Below are 20,100 nucleotides of genomic sequence, written 5' to 3'. Positions count from 1 at the left end.
ATAACCAAGGATGGTTTGGAACGACGAAGATTAAGACGGATTTCGAAAAACAAACTTGAAAAACTTTGCCATTTTTTCCAAGATGCGTTGTCCGTGACGTTGCTCAGTTTAACCACTGTAGCTCTTGGCACGAACAACTCTATCACGTGACCTTCTTCCACCTTTTTGACGTAAGCTTTCTTAAGCGAGTCGCCATCATGATGCCAAGATAACTACAAATCAGTCAAATGTCTAGTCCTGTCAAAACATTTCCGTCCCAAGCTAGTTCGCAATACGAAATCTCTTTACTGACGGTGGTTCATTCATTCAATGTAAGTTCTAAGAACTTGGTGTTACATCAGGACAATAACACTCGAGTTCAGTGACACCGGCTGACATCCGCCTGTCTGTTCAGTTGACAGGCAGTTGATATCAGTTGCAAGGATAAACACAAAGTAGTTCATTCTTGGGAATTAAGGGGTTAACTTAAAAACATAAAGGTGCTCAGGGATTTGTTAGAAATATATATCTCGGTCATCGCTACAAACAAGAACATCGCGTGCAAACAAGGCTTCAGCGATGTGATCGTAATCGGCCGAGGTCGTGCCTCATGACGGGTTTAATGTGATACCATCTTCCTGTTTGACAACGAACGCTAGCTGGTGGTATTATTAAATGTAATATTTGTTTTGTTCTTGATTTAAGACTCTTCGAATCTTAGCAATAAGTTGTATATCTTGTATTTATCAGAGATTTAATTCTATATACAATAATCCTCGAAAGTGCGTTGTTTTGCGGATGATATCGGGTTGCAACTACATATATTTCATTGATATGATCGCAGCCTAAACATCTATAGATTACTAGACTTAATATCTAGCCTTACCGGACTTTCCAACTCCAGCTTCGCCGAAAACGATCACCTTAAACGGTTTACCGTGATCGTCATCCATCAGTTCCTGGGTATTGCCTTTCAAGAAGGCACGTTCTTCATTTAGCGTGTCTAGTTGTTGCTCCGTTCCCTGACCTGATGCAACCGTCGTTGTTGCAACAATTCACCTTCAAAACTGTAACCGAATACGACTACCTGACCTAAAGGTATAAATACTTGCTTTAGAGTCGGCTCACATTCGAATAATCCAACGATTGCGCCTGAAATGAAGCTTCTAACGGATGAAGCAACATTTAATTATGCCAAGCAGGAGCTAATTCAGAAGTCAAGAGCTGACCTTTTCGAGGAAAGCGTCGCGTGATGGATAGCGTGAGCATTTCAGTGACATTTGATTGACATGGAGTATTGGATTTCTAACTCCATTGTTTTCCCTGCGCAGGACGTTGTACCAGGTTTGAGGTCGTCTGCAACGCACACCGTATCAGAAATTATGCCGAAAACTTTATGTCACGGGAGAAGATCAGAAATGACTGGCTTGGTATAATCGGTGTTTATATGTCCTTGTTTTAGCTACGTGCAGTCTCTGCCTTCTTGCATCATAAGATCGTTTGACCAACCCAAGCCGGGACCACCCAGCAGTTTACGGCGGAAATCGAAAATGGATAAGAGAGTCCTGTTGATTCTTTCAGAGTGAGCTGGTTCCTGTTCTCATTTTGAAGAATTCATGCCTATATTCTAACAGGGTGGTAAAGGGGAGGTCTAGAACACGCTCACGAAAATAAAATGGTCATTTCACATTTCACGCAAAATAAAATAACCATTTCGTAAAATCAAGTTAAACGGTGTTAAATTACCTATCGGAGTGAAGACCCATACGATTCAAACAAGCTCTCAATACGTGTTTTGAATTTTAGTGGGAATACACGCAATTCACGAAGGCCTAGCAAAGCACACAACTTCGTTCCAGAGAGACCCTGGGGACGAGGTTGAAAGAAGCACACGTCAATTAGGTCCGCTTGGCGTGCATGTGACTTGCAGATTACACTTTCTGACCAATCAATATATCCGTAAAAGATGCCTATTTGCTTGGTTTAGCTTAAGAAGCAGGACATCACTTCACTTGACTATGAGACACAATCAAAATTGTAATGCTCCGAAAGCAGGGGGGGGGGGGGGAAGAAACTTCCTTTGTTACACGACTCAAAAAGTAATCGTAGCGGTGCCGGGCAACCGAGACTGCGCAGTAGCTATCGAATGGTTGCTAAGGGCGTAGTGAATAGCTTGACAAAGTTCATTATTTGAAGTCTTCCGGACATCCTCAAAACAACAAACAGTGATAACGGTGACCAGTCTGGCAAAAGTAAGGCTTGTGAATTATACTAATTAAAAATAACTCCAGTGGTTCTGAAATTGTTTCCCACTTTTTGGTTGTTAAATTTCAACCGTGACAAATTTTTCGCTTGTTATTCCACGCCGCCAAAACATTCTCAGTGACGTGAGAAGAAAAGAAAAGTGCCGGCTTTCTCCCCGCCCCCCCTGTCCGAAAGTAACGAACCTCGTTACTTTGGGACTTGGGACTTCCTACCTATTGCCTGGCATTCAGAGGGCCGCTACTATTGGAGGCCGATACTTACGGGTAGTTGACAGCGTGGTTGAAACGTGTATGGGCAGTGTTTGTTGACCGATCCAACGTAAGGTAGACGAATCATACATTGTCCTATATACAGGGATGACAGTAAGAATTGAACTTGATAAAAAAAAGTTTGATTCCAAACAGCCACATTTTAAAACCAATTTTGCAAATAATTTAAAATGAGTTAATATGTAAGGCAGAATAGGACTTGATGTAATTCTTATTTAATTTTACACATTATTTTTACTTTTTATTTTATTTTATGTAACTTCACATTTGTAATATATTTTAATTAAGGATCGTCGGTGTGATTTCTCACGACTTTACCGACAGAATTAATTGTCGATGTAGATGTAAACTTATGTTTTCTGAGGATCACCAAAAAATAAATTATTTTTGTAATTTTTGGTACACAGATTATTATAGCGGTTATTTTTATTGTTTCTTAATTAAAATATCAAATTACGTTGATGGTTAATCTAGTTTCAGGATTTGCTATCATCCACTAAAATATATAGCTATTTTCGGGCGGTCGTTATTTTCGGAACATAATTGTGTCAGTCTCTCTCCTTTTTCATGCCAAAAATGTTGTTTAACATTATGTCATTATAACTTCGGGAAATTGTACGTGAAAAAAGACTAAACAAGCTTGTTAATTTGACGGTTGGTGTCGAATTCCAGTTGACATTTACATGCCAGCTAGCCCTGTGGGGCTATCTTTTCTCAATAGCAGCATTTACGTGATCTCTGCAAGGAATTAAAGGTGGTGAAAACAGCTTAATCAGATAACAACTTTCAATCGCAACCTTAGCCTAGCTACAAAAGCCACGAATCCACTTTGACATGAGTTTTTTTAAGGCTGCACCATGTTGCTTGTTCTCGGTTTCTTTTGTCAAAATTGTGGTGAGACCTGATCTCGTCTAGAAGCAGAAGACGACTCAGACAAATGAGGTGCAAAGAAAAGACCGAAGATAGTTTTGGGGTAATACATTTTCCATATGCCCCCCTTTAAATCCCTTATATGCAAAGCGAATTTGTAGGCCTGCTGTTAGTTGAATTTCATACCATATCATTGGCGGACCACAAAAGCTAAAGTCACCTTGACATAAGCATTGTTTATTGGCAAAAGCAGCAAAAGGGTTCGATAATTTTGAGAGACGTAGAAAAGAGGTTTACAGCTACTTAGTCATATTTGGCCCACAGGTATTTATTTTAACTATCCGTTATGGCACAGGACAATCATCTTTATGACAAAACGTACACGATAAAGAGAGTTGACCGGGTTAACGAAAACACTTGCTTTTAGCTTTTGCTGAGTTCTGTTAGTTACTCGATTGTAACTACTTGAGCTTTAGGCGTATTGTTACTTTAGATGTAATGTTGCATTTATACTGGTTTTTGCAGGCCAGCTGAAATCATTTTCCTGCTTCGTCACATTTAGTCCCCGATCATGAACAAAATTAATCAGCAACTGTCAGTTTAAGGTATTGAGGCCAGGCACTTACTGAAAAGAAAAGCAGATCATGAAGTGAAACGCGTTGAACCAGCTTTTTCTTCACGGTGTACAATGTTCGATGAATTAAAAATGGAAGTTAAAACAATTAGTATCAGCCAGCCACCCAACCAAGTTATATAATTCACGGCGGTATTTTCTTTAGTAACTATTAATAGTAGAACAATAATTGTTTTTCTTTCTGTTTTCCCTACAGACGGTGCAACAAATAAGAGGATAATCTTTTTACGTAAGTTCTGTTTGTTTTATAGAAGTTTATTTTATTATTAGGTGCACAGTTGAAAACTACAGGAAACATGGCAAAAGGTGGCGGCACCGTTTAAAGCAGTACTTAAATCGGATTTAACTTTCAACATAATTGTTTCACTAACTAATTTTTACTAAACTAATTACAAATCCACACGAGAACATGTCTGTGTCTAGTCTTAATTAATTAAAAGCTATGAATGTTTTAATAGTGGAGTTGGGGCCCGGTCGAACAATTTGTTTTTAAGCTGAACTTTGGAGACAGCATCATAAGAAAGAATTAAAATAATGCCAATAGGCCTGCTTCTCATTGCGATATCTAATCAAAAGATGATCACAAATATGTACACAAAATAATTGGGGTCAAATTTGCAACGATACCAAGAAATTACTTCACGTAGAAATACTTCACGAACACCTGTTTAGAATTATCAATAATTGCTGTTTGTTTTATACTAATGGGAGTAAAAAGCAAATGGGAAGTTTCGAGTCTAAACCTTCTACTTTAATAACCAAAACAACAGCAAGCAAAATTCTGTAAACAGTTTAATGGAAGATCATCTTCCTAACATAGAGATAGAAATATGTTATTTCCTCAACTGTCTCATTAAGTATGTCATTATTTTCTGTCATCTAAAGAAGCCCATTGCTAGCTCAATTTGATCAACACGTTCTGGTATTAACGAATTCGGGTTCACGACTGATAAAAGTTACAAGTGAAATTAGCAGTAAAAAGAAAGATGACTTTATATCTTAGCATTGATTATGAATGCAAACTCTTCATAGTATGATTGATCACAAGAAGGTTTTTTTGTAAACTAAACTCACATAGCTCATGTATTTATGTACACACATAGTGAGGGTCAGAAGCCTTGCTAACTTGGTTTGATCTACACAGAACAAAAACAACACACAGGTTTATTTGCTTAAGTTAACATACATTCTAAAACAGAAGTTAAACGACGATAACTAGCTGATCTGACCTGATTTGATCTTACACATACCACCCTCTGAATTGTGACGGGAGTAAGCCGTGGGCTAACTGAGGAAGTTGGAAATCTTGGCTGTCAGAAGTACTCGAAAAAAATCAAATGACTCAATATTGACACGGGAAGCTCTCGTCACTAAGATAAAACTGCAACATTTAAGGACCACTAGAAGCAGAGTTTATTTCAAAAATGTCCTTAGAAGGCCCAGGTTTGTAAACAGCCTGTGTGAATATTTCAATGTCATCATTCCAAGAATTTTGAAAATTCCGATGTCACCATTCATATCATTGTGATTGTTTCAACTCTATTTTTATTTTAAATTGGCGACTGTATTCGATAATATATTTTTAAATTATTTGGTCTCCTGCGATTAGAACACAGTGCAGTTGTTCAGTTCCCAACATAATATCAGGCCCTGCTTTCCGTGTGGTAACTCAGATTTCACCGAGCTTGCCATATGGCCGGTTTCCACGGTTCTGTTTCTGAAGTGACTGCGTAAACGTTTCTCATGTCAATATAAAATTTAATATTTCAAAACCATCCAACAATCACAATAATAACGAAAACAATAACAATAATATTGGTACTTTGAAATACACTTCTTATATTGGGATTTTTTTTCAAAATAGTTTTTTGTTGAAAAATCTAACTTGGCTTGGAAATTTCCGAAACCTTAAAAAAGAAGCGACCTTGCAATATGGTCAAATGCCGGCAATAAAAATTAAATGAGAAAACAAAATAAATCATAATCTTCTTCTAATTTGGTGCACGATTACGTTGCAATTTTAAATTTTTCAATTAAATATTGGTATCAAGTACCTTAACATTAAGTGATGCAACAAACTCTTTGCCCGTATCGCCTGAAACACCAATATTACATTTTATTTCATTTTAATAAACAGTTATTTCTCTGTAACGCAAGGTACGAAGTACCGAACGAAGTGCTAATTTGGTTTTCTTAAATGTGGAGCCCAACTTACTCCAGAGTATTACCAAACTTGATTAGTGATCATTAAATAGAAACAGCCCAATTTAACTTCATGATTTATACCCGTTGGGCTTCCTCGTTGGTTTCTTTGACTGAGCCTCCGTGTAATGACGTCATACATCATATGCGTCATTACTCCAGTCAGTTCAGTGAAGCACGTACATGGCGGAATTTCCAGAATAAAATAATTAAATAATTAATAGAAAACTATCGTCCCGCGTTCACCAAGCCCGCACTGAGCAGTAATTACAAGTTAGTTATTGGTCTAGTCGAAAGTACTTGACGTTCAAATAAAAGTTTGCCTACGATTCGGGCTCACGCAAACTTTCGAGTTCTTCTCGTAAATTTACTGCCCTACATCAATTTATTAAATAAATACGCAAATACGTTTTTTTCTTTCTAAACGGCTGTAACCATTTTTTTTTTAAAAAAAAAAAACAAGTAGTGAATTGAAGAATTGCTTAAGAAAACCCTTGTTGATTTATTTTTGAAACTTCAGTTAAAGAGATGCAATAGTTTATTCCTTGCATTGGTACTTTTGCTTTTAACGTTTGATGGTTTAATGGGTCTTTTTTAAGTATCCCTGATACATATCAAATGTTATATTTAGTAACATAAAATATTTTCAAATGAATACCAATTCTGCATTATTTTCTTGAAAAAATTCCCATGTTTATATAATTAATACCATTCTGTGGTTTTTGGGTGCTTCTTGTGTGTTTTTTTTAAATTTTCAAACATTCAAAGCAGTCACAATATAATTCATTTAAACGCGACAACGCTGTCGGCGAACTACTTCAAATTCGCTAAAAAAAGCGCCGTTTACATATTTACATCAATTTTTAGCGACTTCTACGAATCCACAAACTTCATTAAAAAATAGCTTGTTAAGCACTCGCTTAATGACAGAAAAATGAAATAAAAAATACTTAATCATAGGAAAAATTTAATTGCCACATTACTGTGCTTACATTTAAAATGTATCAAAATTTAAGACTAAAGAAAAAGAAAACTTTCAGTTCATAAAAAATATTCAAGTTTGCCGTTTTTTTTATTATATGTTTTTATAGATTTTTTTACAAAAATGGTCATACTTGTGAAATTGGAAACACGCAAAAATAGACGAGAAAAAAAGACACGTGACTATAATTACATAGCCGAGGTGAGATAAAACTTCATACCATTCAGATGAGTAATTATTTTTTTCTGCATCTGAGTCAATCTGAGTCATGTTAAGAATGCCGGTCGCTTAGAATCCAACATTTCGTGGCAAGAGGATGGAACTTCGATTTCTTTCATACTTTTATGTTAGATAGGCTAGGGTATAACTTAAATCACTGTATAGTTCTTTCGATTGAATATCCTTTTATTTTAAAGAAAAATGCAAATAACAAAAATCCGTTAAAATCGTCATTTGAGGCGCTAAATTATTCATGATTTTTGCACGAGTTTGAGAGCCTCGCGTGCAAAAACAAATCACTCTACCGTCTTTTAAACACTCAAACCATAGTTAGCAATCTCTAAACATCTACTGAAATGATTTTGGGAAATATTGCGTTGTTCTTTGTAGACAAAATAATTTTATTTCGAAGGCATACAATTCACTGCCGTAAAAGTACTTGGTAAATAAAATTAATTTTCACCATGTGCGAAACCTTCAAATCGTTTAAGCTTCTGGTGGTTGAATGTTAGAAGAATGGTGTATAAATCCCTGTAAAAATTTCTCCGGGCAAATGATTAAAAGCAACGTAAGATCTTTTCGAATTCGGTTAAATATGCAAATATTTGACCTTCCGCGGTCAACTTTGAAGTTACGGGTCAGAAATAATTTTTGTTCCGTGTTCCAAGTCCTAACCCATTTAAGACCAAATTAAGCATATGAAAAAAATATGTAATTTTCTAACCTTTATCTGCTGTAAAAGGTAGGTTCGAAGGCCATTTTAGCATGATTACGGCTCTTATCATTCGTCGCATCTGAGCTTCGTTTTCCTTCCGCGGTCAACTTTGAAGTTACGGGTCAGGCATGAATGACATGAATATTTCAACCCGTGCACAAGTCTTAACCCATTGTGGGTCAAAATAATCACACACAAAAACATTATGAAATATTCTAACCTTAATCTGCTGTAAAAAGCAGGTTCGAAGGCCTTTTAAGCACGATTCCGGCTCTAAGCATCCGTAGTAATTTGAGCTTCGTTTGTGCAAGTATGTCATATTTAGTGGTCGAAATCCAACCTGTGATCAACTTTCGGCGCTTCTCGTCACCACTGCATCTTCTTCGACGGCATACGCCGATTGTTAGTATTGCCTCGTTAATAGTACACAAAAAAATAACATCTGATCGCTAAACGGCATGATGTCGGCGCTTACAGTAGCTTACAGTCCCATCTTGCAATGGGCCGTCTGTTCGTCACGCAATACTGTGTCATGGACATTTTTTTAGGGGGCGGTAGGTGGGTGTGGGAAAGGTTGAATATGCGGAAATGCTTGATTTAATACTTTGTGACAAGTACGTACTCGAGCCAGCAACAACAACAACAACAACAACAAGTACAGTGATATCTTTAGGCAGACAAGATAAAGCACACGTACTGTCAGTTGACAAGCGTTTGGTACAGTGTAATGCAACTGTTCGCGAATTCTGTTGCTCGCGCGGGGTTGGTTGTAATACCGGGGGTGGAAGGAGGATATAAATCTTTACTAAACAAGTAGAGTTTTTAAGTAGTTATTCCCTTTTTTACTGTAGAACCGAAAAAGAAGAGAAAAACTCGCGTCTATGTTTTTGGGGGGGTGAGGGGGTGGGGGCCGGGGGGTTCTTGGTTGGTTGGTTAGCAAAGTTTTATTTTTTTTCACAAAGATACCTAACCAAATATCGCATGTCCTGTATAAATGGTTAATGATAGAAGTAACGATAAGTTTTGATTTTTTTTTTCGTAATCGAGTGGCAACTTAATAAAAACATTGCATCGCAATTTTTTTTCGCCCTACGGTAAATCTGGGTGACCTGTGGCTTTGGGTGGTCATTCGTCAACCTGTAACAAAGTACTTTCTTGGGGTGCCGTTTTGAACATGCTGTCGAATTCATGATGTCTAAATTCAACAATAACTAATTTGAAGTTTAAACGAAATTAAAACATGTTAAAAAAAAACTCAGTGCTAAAACTCTTTGCTAAAAAGGATAAGCAAATTGCTATGGCAATTCGGCGTGTTAAAAAATCGCCAAATTTAATTTAGTGGCTTCCTAAGTAAACAAAACCTTGGTCGTGCTAGTTATTGGCACCGTCTGTTTGCTTAAAGGCAGCGCGTGAACATTTTTTTCAAAGTTCAGTTTATTTCACTGGAAATGGAAGGTTGTTGTTCTTTTAAGGCCCTTGTTCGTGGAGTTTGCGGTTTTGATTCTACTGTCGTGTGAGAAGGATATCAGCAGTCACAAGTCCCAGTATTAATTTAGTTAACTCTAACATGACTCTTTCCCGTGAAAAACCAAACTTCAGAAGCTAGCTATTTGTTTGGTGTTTTCAAGGCAGCTCTTGAAAACTTCGTTAAGGCCCAAAACCGAAAAATAACAATCTATTCAAGGGGAGGAAAAGCGTTCCTTGCCGACACAAATAACGGCTAACCGCACACGGCAAAACACAAATCTTTATAAAATCTCTTTACTAATACTTGAACAAAAAGTTCAGTTTTAAGATACCTTTTTTCGTTTAGCTGGGCGTTTATTTTAGCTGATAGAATTTAGGTACCCTATCTAAGGATCACACCCGGAACACATTGCCAAAATGATACCCTACTTATGGACCGAGATAACCTGCGATCAGAAGTTATTTTTCTCGCGGCGGAGAAAGCCTGATCGCAGGTTAGAGTTTTCAGAGCAACTCTCAACCGGACGATCACACTTTACGACCTGATACTGGGTTCAAACCATTTACTTCATTACTATATTAAAACTGTATAACGAGGTTGTCAAGAGCTCCACGAACAAGGGCCTTAAAAGAACAACAACCGTAGGGCGAAAAAAAATTGCGATGCAATGTTTTTATTGAGTTGCCACTCGATCACGAAAAAAAAATCAAAACTTATCGTTACTTCTATCATTAACCATTTATACAGGACATGTGATATTTGGTTAGGTATCTTTGTGAAAAAAAATAAAACTTTGCTAACCAACCAACCAAGAACCCCCCGGCCCCCACCCCCTCACCCCCCAAAACGCTTGTCAACTGACAGTACGTGTGCTTTATCTTGTCTGCCTAAAGATATCACTGTACTTGTTGTTGTTGTTGTTGTTGTTGTTGCTGGCTCGAGTACGTACTTGTCATAAAGTATTAAATCAAGCATTTCCGCATATTCAACCTTTCCCACACCCACCTACCACCCCCTAAAAAAATGTCCATGACACAGTATTGCGTGACGAACAGACGGCCCATTACAAGATGGGACTGTAAGCTACTGTAAGCGCCGACATCATGCCGTTTAGCGATCAGATGTTATTTTTTGTGTACTATTAACGAGGCAATACTAACAATCGGCGTATGCCGTCGAAGAAGATGCAGTGGTGACGAGAAGCGCCGAAAGTTGATCACAGGTTGGATTTCGACCACTAAGGGCCTGTTTACATGGAGGTGGGGGACCACGGGTAGGTGAGGTAACCCGCCCAGCCGTGGTCGAAAATTAGCTCGCGTTTACATGCAATCTTATCACCCCGGGGTCCCGGGGTGACCTTTTCACGAGGTTAGCACGTAAACAGACAAAATGGCTCCGTTTATTTCTTTCTCTCGTTCCTTTCAGTGGTTTCCTAGACTCAGTTACTGAACTTCGGAGCCAAATTCGTTTCTGTGAAAATCGAAGGCCATACAATGACATATTTTCGTGAAGTGCAAGCCAGTTCGGTCTCGAAATAAATTTCATTGAAGTCGCCTATCGCATTTCATTTTGTAATTTTTATATACAGTATTTACGTTGGATTTCTCTCATCTTGTGGTTTCGACTAACTACTTGATTAGGCAAAGTATCAGTCGAAGCATTTGTCGAAGTCATTGTTGTTTATAGTCGAAGCGCGAGACTCGCTCGGGCCTACGCTTGATGCTTCACTTTCACTTTTAATTCTTCAAGCATCTTTCGCACTGTCGTTTCACGGGCAGATGAAACTATAGGAAAAACTCGCCGGGTTTGTAGCCGTAGCTGAAGCCGTAGGTAGCCATAGGCTTGTGTAGTTTGCATTTGGCGAACTTTCAAATTAAACATGAGTCGACCCCGGGTAGGCGGGTTACCCCACCTTAAAACGTTTACATGGCAAAACACGACCCCGGCTGGGAGGGTTACCCTACCCAGCAGACCGGGCAACCCGCCTAGGCGGGTTACCCCACCTATCATGTAAACGCGATCGAGAAAAAATGAGAGTTTATATGGACAGGCGGGTTACCCCACCTTGGCGGGTTACCTCACCTACCCGGGGTCCCCCACCTCCATGTAAACAGGCCCTAAATATGACATACTTGCACAAACGAAGCTCAAATTACTACGGATGCTTAGAGCCGGAATCGTGCTTAAAAGGCCTTCGAACCTGCTTTTTACAGCAGATTAAGGTTAGAATATTTCATAATGTTTTTGTGTGTGATTATTTTGACCCACAATGGGTTAAGACTTGTGCACGGGTTGAAATATTCATGGCATTCATGCCTGACCCGTAACTTCAAAGTTGACCGCGGAAGGAAAACGAAGCTCAGATGCGACGAATGATAAGAGCCGTAATCATGCTAAAATGGCCTTCGAACCTACCTTTTACAGCAGATAAAGGTTAGAAAATTACATATTTTTTTCATATGCTTAATTTGGTCTTAAATGGGTTAGGACTTGGAACACGGAACAAAAATTATTTCTGACCCGTAACTTCAAAGTTGACCGCGGAAGGTCAAATATTTGCATATTTAACCGAATTCGAAAAGATCTCACGTCGCTTTTAATCATTTGCCCGGAGAAATTTTTACAGGGATTTATACACCATTCTTTTAACATTCAACCACCAGAAGCTTAAACGATTTGAAGGTTTCGCACATGGTGAAAATTAATTTTATTTACCAAGTACTTTTACGGCAGTGAATTGTATGCCTTCGAAATAAAATTATTTTGTCTACAAAGAACAACGCAATATTTCCCAAAATCATTTCAGTAGATGTTTAGAGATTGCTCACTATGGTTTGAGTGTTTAAAAGACGGTAGAGTGATTTGTTTTTGCACGCGAGGCTCTCAAACTCGTGCAAAAATCATGAATAATTTAGCGCCTCAAATGACGATTTTAACGGATTTTTGTTATTTGCATTTTTCTTTAAAATAAAAGGATATTCAATCGAAAGAACTATACAGTGATTTAAGTTATACCCTAGCCTATCTAACATAAAAGTATGAAAGAAATCGAAGTTCCATCCTCTTGCCGCGAAATCGAGAAATTGTCTGATTCTTAGAGACCGGTATTCTTAACCGCAAAACATTTCAGTTTTGATGTCTAAAACCAACTTGGGGGTATTGCTCAGTGAGGCTCGACAAATGACTATGAATTCGGCGAAAAGCCAGAGCACGCGATGCTAGAACAATCTCATCAATAGAGAATAATAAGTAAATTAAAACAGCTATGGACGTACTGGTAGACAATAAAGTAAACAACAATATTTATTTAACCACAATACTTGGGAAATTGCTAACAAAACCATAACAAGCCAAATTTTATGGCCTTAGAAGCGCCGTAATTTTTTTTAGCGGCCACTTACGCCCAACCATTATTTTTAATAGTCATAAAAATGGCTATGTCACGTGAAGTCATTAGCAATAAATTTTCTGATACCGTCTGACTACTGAACTATCTTTGTAAGTTTGAAATTAGCACGAAAAACGTTAATTGAAGACAGCTTAGGCTATTTGGGGGGTAATGGTCGCGAGATAAAGAGAGATAAAAGTTTCCAAGCGGACGTGCTTGTTAAAGCGACGATCTTGAGCTAATCTTGGACTTGTTTGAAGTGTTTATGTTACGAATTATTCATTTGGCGGCAACACTCGATCGTTTCACAAACACTTATGATAATGGCCTATCGGAAAGATGGGAAAGTCGTTAAACTTGACAAGTCGTAATTCGAAAAGCATAATTCTTACGCGGATATATTAAAAGGAACTATTTATTTACGAGGAAAACGATATAAAAGCACGTTGTACTACCAAATTATCGTAAGTAACTTTGCACCTCAAGCGGGGAAGGGAGCAAAGATTTTCATTTCCACATCATGCAGACAGAACACTTCTTAGAACGTTTGCGAAAGGTACGGACATCACGTTTTCTCATTACACTGTTTATGTATTAGCGACACATGTTGACGTTTACAAATGGGTAGTCTTATCAAAACCTGCGAAAGGATTCAAAACTAAATCTTATCGAGAAAGATATGTTTTATCTGGCTGAGTCATCAAGAAGTTGTAAAGTTTTGTTGAGTCAAACAGCGAACAATATATTAAGTGAATATATTGAATAACAAAAACACGAACGTGTGTATCACGGTGAATACTGAATTTGATGTTTTAAAAGGCAATAACAAGGTTGTGTGCTAACATGTTGTACATACAATACCTGTTTCAGTAAAAACATGCAAGACAACATGGTATAGCAGTCGTCGAAATCCAGTGATTTTTCTCTCGCACATGAAACTTTAGAGAATGTGTCGAGTTTACTGCGACGACTTATTTCCTCAATCGGGATTTAATCAGTGCACGCATTATTGTTATTATTTTTGATATCCTGCAAACTTGTTTATTATATCTTTGAGTTATTTTCAATCGATAGAGATTTAAACTTTGATACAGTCATTGAACATGCTCGAATTCACAAACAGGTGATTGCAGAACCATTTAAAACTAAAAATTATTAACAGGTTACAAAATCTTCTGTCTCACATTACTCCGACATAAATCTGGCAAAAATACATGTATAATGTAGTTTAACATTTCACTAATGCTGTGAAAAACATTCGAAGTTATTAAACGAATAAAAAAGTTTCTTTTTTTCCTTTTGTCAAGAACGTGCGAACAATATTTATCTGTTCGTCTTTAAGTATTGATTATGAAATTCAACCAATGGCAGCAAGGGAATTTGACAATTATCACAAAACACAATATTATGTAAGAAAAAATGATTTAATTACTACGCCACCTAATGTTTTCAAGTGCTGATACAATTCCACAATGAATCCAAGATAGCTTGAACGTGGTTCTTAACTGATTAATTATCGCATTTGCGTGTTTGGGATATGTTATTGTTAACATTTTTTATCAATTGCGTGTTCCAAGTCACCTCTTTGCGTGTTGCGCATGTGTTTTTGGTACGTGAAAGTTCTAAAAAACATGTCACGTTGCAGGAAAGAAAAATAAAAAAATAATAATAAAATATAGATATACTAATGTTTTTAAATAATATCACGTACTAAAACAAGTCATTTGCAGTAGTAAATGAGTTGTTGTGTGAATAAGTTCTAAATGGAAAAAAGCAACATAAACGATTGGAATGCTGCGTGTGTATAAAAAGAGTTGTGGAAATGACTTTTGTATGCATAAATATCATTGTAGATATGACATAATGTTTTGATTGAAAGTGCCATCTGGAAAAAGCCATTCAGAATTGAGATACGACTTGTTGCGTGCCCTATTTTATAACAAAAGGTTTTACACTTTTTTATTTGTTCAGAATGTTTAGGAACTGTCTGGTGTAATAAATAAATGTGAAAACGTGAATTCATAAAAAATTTACAGCGCAAACGATAGCCGGCAAACGAAAAGAAAAAATCATTTAAATAGATAGTCTCAAGAATAAACTTCATGTAGCTCAACTTACAATACGTGATTAAGAGAATAACATGTATCTTACAGTTCAAAGTGATACAAACTCTAGTTTCTCTTCACAACATCGCTACATTGCCGAACAGATATGCGACGACAGTTATAAAATTAATCAACAAGGGAAAGTCATCTTGATGTTCTAGTAAAATTCTCCTATTAAGCACTAAATGAAATATGGACAGTCAGTACAATATTTCAAGTGGTTCAATTTCAAGCTGAAAAGATTTCTTTTCTAAGCTTTCTTGCAACTAAATAAGGAAGTAGAAATTTCAAGTTTTCTTTTTACTGCCACACTGATGTTTTCCTTTATTTTATTTTGTCTCTTTTCGTTACACAAAGGTAAACTAATTGTTTGATTAAAGAACTTGAGTGTGTATAGTTAAGTTGCCTTAGTCGAGAACAAAAACAAAATCGGGTCTTAGTTTGTACAACAGATAAAAATTGAAATCACGACAGCTTAGAAAATCAAAGACACCGCAGTGTGCTGAATTCCAAAGAAAAACAACAAATGGCGTATTCATGGCAAACCTTTATCAGAACAAAAGTGTCGATGAACTGTCAGTTGTTCGAATAATTTTCTTAACGCCTTTTCAGCACCAACTTACTTCTGATAAAAGAAGCATCATTTGTGGAAGCAATTTTTAATAGACGCGATACACACACTCAAAAAGTTTTACATAATGAATAAGCTGCGGCTTTTGCATGAATATTTTATTCTTCAAGTTTTCTTACTCTAGATAAGAATGTCAAGTCATCATCTGCTTAGAGGAAATTTTTGATGTACGTGTCTTTGACTGCTTCCGACAGTTGAGTTCGTGTGGTGTCGATTATCATAGCCACTCCCTCTTGTCAGTTTTGCATTGAAAGTAAAATGGTTTGAATGTTATTGTTTTACCCACAGGTCTGATTTTAATGATAAACACGGAAGATTTAAAGACAAGCCATTTTGGAGAAAAGTCATATTGCAAACAGACACGAGCAGGTGAACAAGGAATCAAGCTCCGATCGCTCTAAAAAGGTAAGTCCATACTTTTGTTAAACTGCGTGTTTCGTTTATTGAAGCTGAGGTATCACGGAGATCGGTGAACATTTACTAGCGATATGTAGCTTTACTTTCAATTGGAGAAAGTCTTAAATGGTTTTAAAAAATGCTTCGCAACCTTAAAATGATAAAACGTCGCTTAATTTTGAATAGTGAAGAAATAACTTTGATTCAAAAAGCGGAAATGATTCGTAGAAAGTTGTGTGTGCGACGAATTCATTTTGCTTTTACTGTCGACTTAATTTTCAAAGGAAAAATATGACAAATTTAAGTTTATTTTTCCCTGTAATATGATCGAAAAGTCTCGAATTCTTAAGCAAAAACTTCTAACAAGAGAGTTTCGTGTATATACAAAAACAGCAGTGTGAATTGCGAAATTCGTTTTTTTATCTTTCATAGATCTTACCCCTTAAAATCTTTGCCATTACTGTAGCAATTATTTTTTATACCTTGTAGCTTTTAATGCACTTAATTATACCACGAGTGACAAAACTTTCAACGTTTATGAGTTTGTCGAAAACATGACTGATTTTGACGAGTTCCTGTGTGCCTATCGCTTTCTTCAATCTTTCTTAGTCCTTTAATTAAAGAGTATATAAATTGATTTTCATTCTAGTTTTTGTATACCAGATTACGTAATACATCCTGATTTTTAAATTAAGCTTAAGATGCCTAATTCCTTTTTAGCATAACATAAGAGCAATTTTAGGTACACGCAGAAATACATTTTTTTTTTAAAAAAGGAACCTCGTAAAATTATTTTTTAGTCAATTTCATGTGCGCTGAGGGCGTCGCTTTTTAACCATTTCGAAATTTTGCAATCGTACTCTAAACAGTGGGGGGGTTACGGTTAATTAACTTGAATTCTACTATAAGATACAGCTGGCATGAAACAAAAGAAACGATCTAAGTGATACTCTAATGGAAATCGTCAGTAAATCACAAATTTGCAATTTTTGTCCCTTTTATTTGCGTAATTAAATTTAGCCCTCGAGGTTTACTTCACTTACAAATAATCATAGATAGTGTTGCCTCTGGGCGTACTTTGCTTTTTATTTCCAAATAGCGACAATTTCCTTTCGTCTAGCCATAGTTAAACTTAAGTAAGAATCAATGCCTTGTTTCACGTGTATTTTAAGTTTTATTTTAAGTTTTCTGGTGCAATTCTAACACAACTGCGGTAAACACAACAGTGCAACATTTTGCGATGGGAAGACTTTGCTTTGTTAAAAAAAAAAATGACTTAGGTCATGTAGCCTAGCATGTATTGAATGTTGTTACGTAATAGGCTGCGAGCTATATTATGGAAATTGTTAGACAGTGTAGTGAGCCTAAGGACCTAAAAATTGCACAAATCAAAAAACTACTACTACTCATAATAAAGAACCAAAGAACCATGGTCAGAGTAAAACATACGACATTATCATCTTAAAGTAAAAATTTTGTAGTCGCTTTTTTATTTCAATTTTGGCAATGAGATGTTTTCGCTTCTGATAACAAGAAAGCATAAGCCGATTTAATTAACATAGTCTATCTACCGACTTAAAGTTAGACCTAATACTTTTATGTGTCACAAACGCAAGCAAACATTTTTTAAAACCATTAGCTTAAGCGTGGATCGTTTTTATTACTCAATTGTTGTATCATTGAATGAGGAAATGCATGTCTGAAATGATCAACAACCGAAAAAGGGAGAAGGCTATAGAGCTAAGGACAGCCATAACAGCTTACTACGTAAGGGTGTAATAACTACTGGAACGGATGTCCATAAATGACAGCCAGTCGATAAGTCAGCTTGTTTAATTATGGCTCTCCCAAGAATTTACTATTCCAGTTATATTAGCAGTAAAATATATACATTTCAGGTGTTACACGCCTAACTTTGGTTGCAAGAAGGGCTACAATCTACATAACATAATTCTGTCCTTTCGTTTTCATTATACAGAAAGGAGTACTTCTAGGATCCACAACTTAGAAAAAACAGGAACTTTTTTAAAATGGCTTCCAAATTATATATCAATGCAACTCCCGCAGACCGGCAAGAATTATTGAGAGACCAAAGGCTCAGAACGCATTCCAATAAAATATGCATCACGTGAGGCCAGTTCAGCAATTTGATTTATAGTCTCACATGATCAGGAAATGTGGAATATGATCTATCGATAAACGCATGCTATCGTGCCTTAATTTTACTGGCAACTTAATGACTGTGAATCTAAACCGAGAAAGAAAATATTCTAAAAACATGGTTGTTTTGTTTGGTACAATCCCAATTTGAATATCTGCTTTTTGTTGGCATGGTCATGAATCAAGCTCGCCACTGGAATTTTACGTTTTGACAATTTTTTACACTAAAGACTTCACGGAATTTGATAAAGAATCGAATGCCAAAGTGTAGAAAGAATAATTGTTCAAGGATGGATGCTTCTCGTTCCTCGCTTGTTAATCTTATTAACAGATTAACGGTGAACTGGTCAAAACAATTTGTTGAATTAATATGCTTTCACTGCATTAAAAAGGATTATGCGGCTTCTTATTGTTAAAGTTCTTGCAGCAGTTCGGTAATGACCCACCATGAGATGATTTTTAATACCTCTTGGTAAATTTTATTAATAACAGTCAAGACACTCGACGTGCGGTAGCACTTCAATTTGAAGACTGACCATTTTAACCCAACACCAAAGTTAAGCTCATTCCAGTCAAGCTTATAGTCATTAAAGGCATCGTTTTTCGACAAGGAACGACGAGATAAGGAAAGCTGATTTTGGCTTTGACTTTGGCAGTGCTAAATGATGCCTGCTAAATATCTCGAATTGGCTGTCGAGCCATTTCAAAACCAACAAATAGTAAGGTAATATTAAAGATATTTAGCTTTATAACTAGCCAAGCCCAGTTCCAGTTATTTCAATTATGTCCCTCTGTCTGTTCCGATCATCTATCCTGTGGACGATAGCATTGTAAAGGGAACCTAAATTTATCGAATGTGGAATATTTGAAAGTTGCAGTTTCACAAACGGGGGACACCTTAAAAGAACTGATGAAATATTGCGAGGTGAGCTAATTGATTTTCGTTTTGCTTCCTTTTTCGATGTGATTACATCATTTGATTGCTTAAACAGTAATTTTCCAGTTTAATCCACAATAAAAGCATGCGTACATCTGTCGTAAACGATAACAGTAATCATTCATCCGCACGTCAAGTTACTTTCGACGTTTAGTTTGTTCTTTTTAATTTATTCTCTGTAGCTATCTGAAGAAACACTCTTCTTCCTAAAAATTAGTACTCCAAAGCAATGCAAGTTTAATGTTTACTCAATGATACAATCTCGGAGACAACAAACAAAGAGTATTTCTGCAAATTATGGGTCACATTCTCATAAACATTGATCTAACCTTGAAATTAATTAAGGCACTTGTTTCTATCCTTCAAACAGCTGTTATTTTTAGATTTAACTGGTTCAAAAGACCAATTATCTATTAGGAAGATTACAGAAAATAGCGTGACTAGCTTCTAGTTGTTTGTATTCCAAATAATTATGTGCCCTTCCCTCACTGGTGTTGACAAATTATTACCCAATAGGTCTTTTTCAGACACTGTTAAAACATTTTACTCAGGCTTAAAGCAACTCCTATTACCCAAATTACTTCATTGTTCCCCAAGTCTCCGGACAAAAAGAGATAACGTCTGAGGTACGAAAGCACATCGCTTGCACGACAATTAAGTACGAGGTACAGAAAAGTTCTGACAAGATTTATACAGATCTGCTTAAGGTATTGTCGAATTCTTATATGCGATATAGCTAGAATAAGTGCATCTACCAAGGGTACGTGCCCCAATTCATGTTAAAATTAGTGTCCTTTATATAGCCCGGAGGAGATATATAAGAATCACGATTTCTCGAACCTCCAGGGGAACCTGAAATTACTTCGAGAAATTGGGGGTA

General features: G+C 36.6%; 2 protein-coding genes across 6 annotated transcripts in view; one reads left to right on the top strand and one right to left on the bottom strand.

The window, feature by feature from the left end:
* The window catches only part of LOC144654855 (ras-related protein Rap-2b-like), a 47,867-nt gene that overhangs the window by 11,727 nt on the left and 16,040 nt on the right, over positions 1-20,100 (bottom strand). For both annotated transcript variants that reach the window (XM_078515082.1, XM_078515091.1), the window contains exon 3: positions 866-1,071. In XM_078515082.1, coding sequence (XP_078371208.1) covers positions 866-932 — 67 coding nt within the window. In that variant the 5' untranslated portion in view covers positions 933-1,071. The remainder of the gene's footprint in view (positions 1-865; positions 1,072-20,100) is intronic.
* Positions 1-20,100, top strand: part of LOC144654669 (neuropeptide FF receptor 1-like) — a 41,210-nt gene that overhangs the window by 6,946 nt on the left and 14,164 nt on the right. For 2 of the 4 annotated variants that reach the window (XM_078514888.1, XM_078514896.1), the window contains exons 2-3: positions 4,214-4,246; positions 16,016-16,132. The gene's annotated coding sequence lies outside the window, so the exon portion shown is untranslated. Of the gene's footprint in view, positions 1-4,213; positions 4,247-13,482; positions 13,548-16,015; positions 16,133-19,085; positions 19,209-20,100 lie in introns of those variants that run through there. The other 2 variants (XM_078514902.1, XM_078514911.1) reach the window with 2 other exon arrangements.

This window comes from Oculina patagonica, chromosome 1 (genome assembly GCF_052425735.1).
Source record: "Oculina patagonica isolate OP01 chromosome 1, crgOcupat, whole genome shotgun sequence".
NCBI classification, from domain to species: domain Eukaryota; kingdom Metazoa; phylum Cnidaria; class Anthozoa; order Scleractinia; family Oculinidae; genus Oculina; species Oculina patagonica.
The sequence above is the reverse complement of the archived record's forward strand: the minus strand, read 5'-3'. Positions and strand labels throughout refer to the sequence as shown.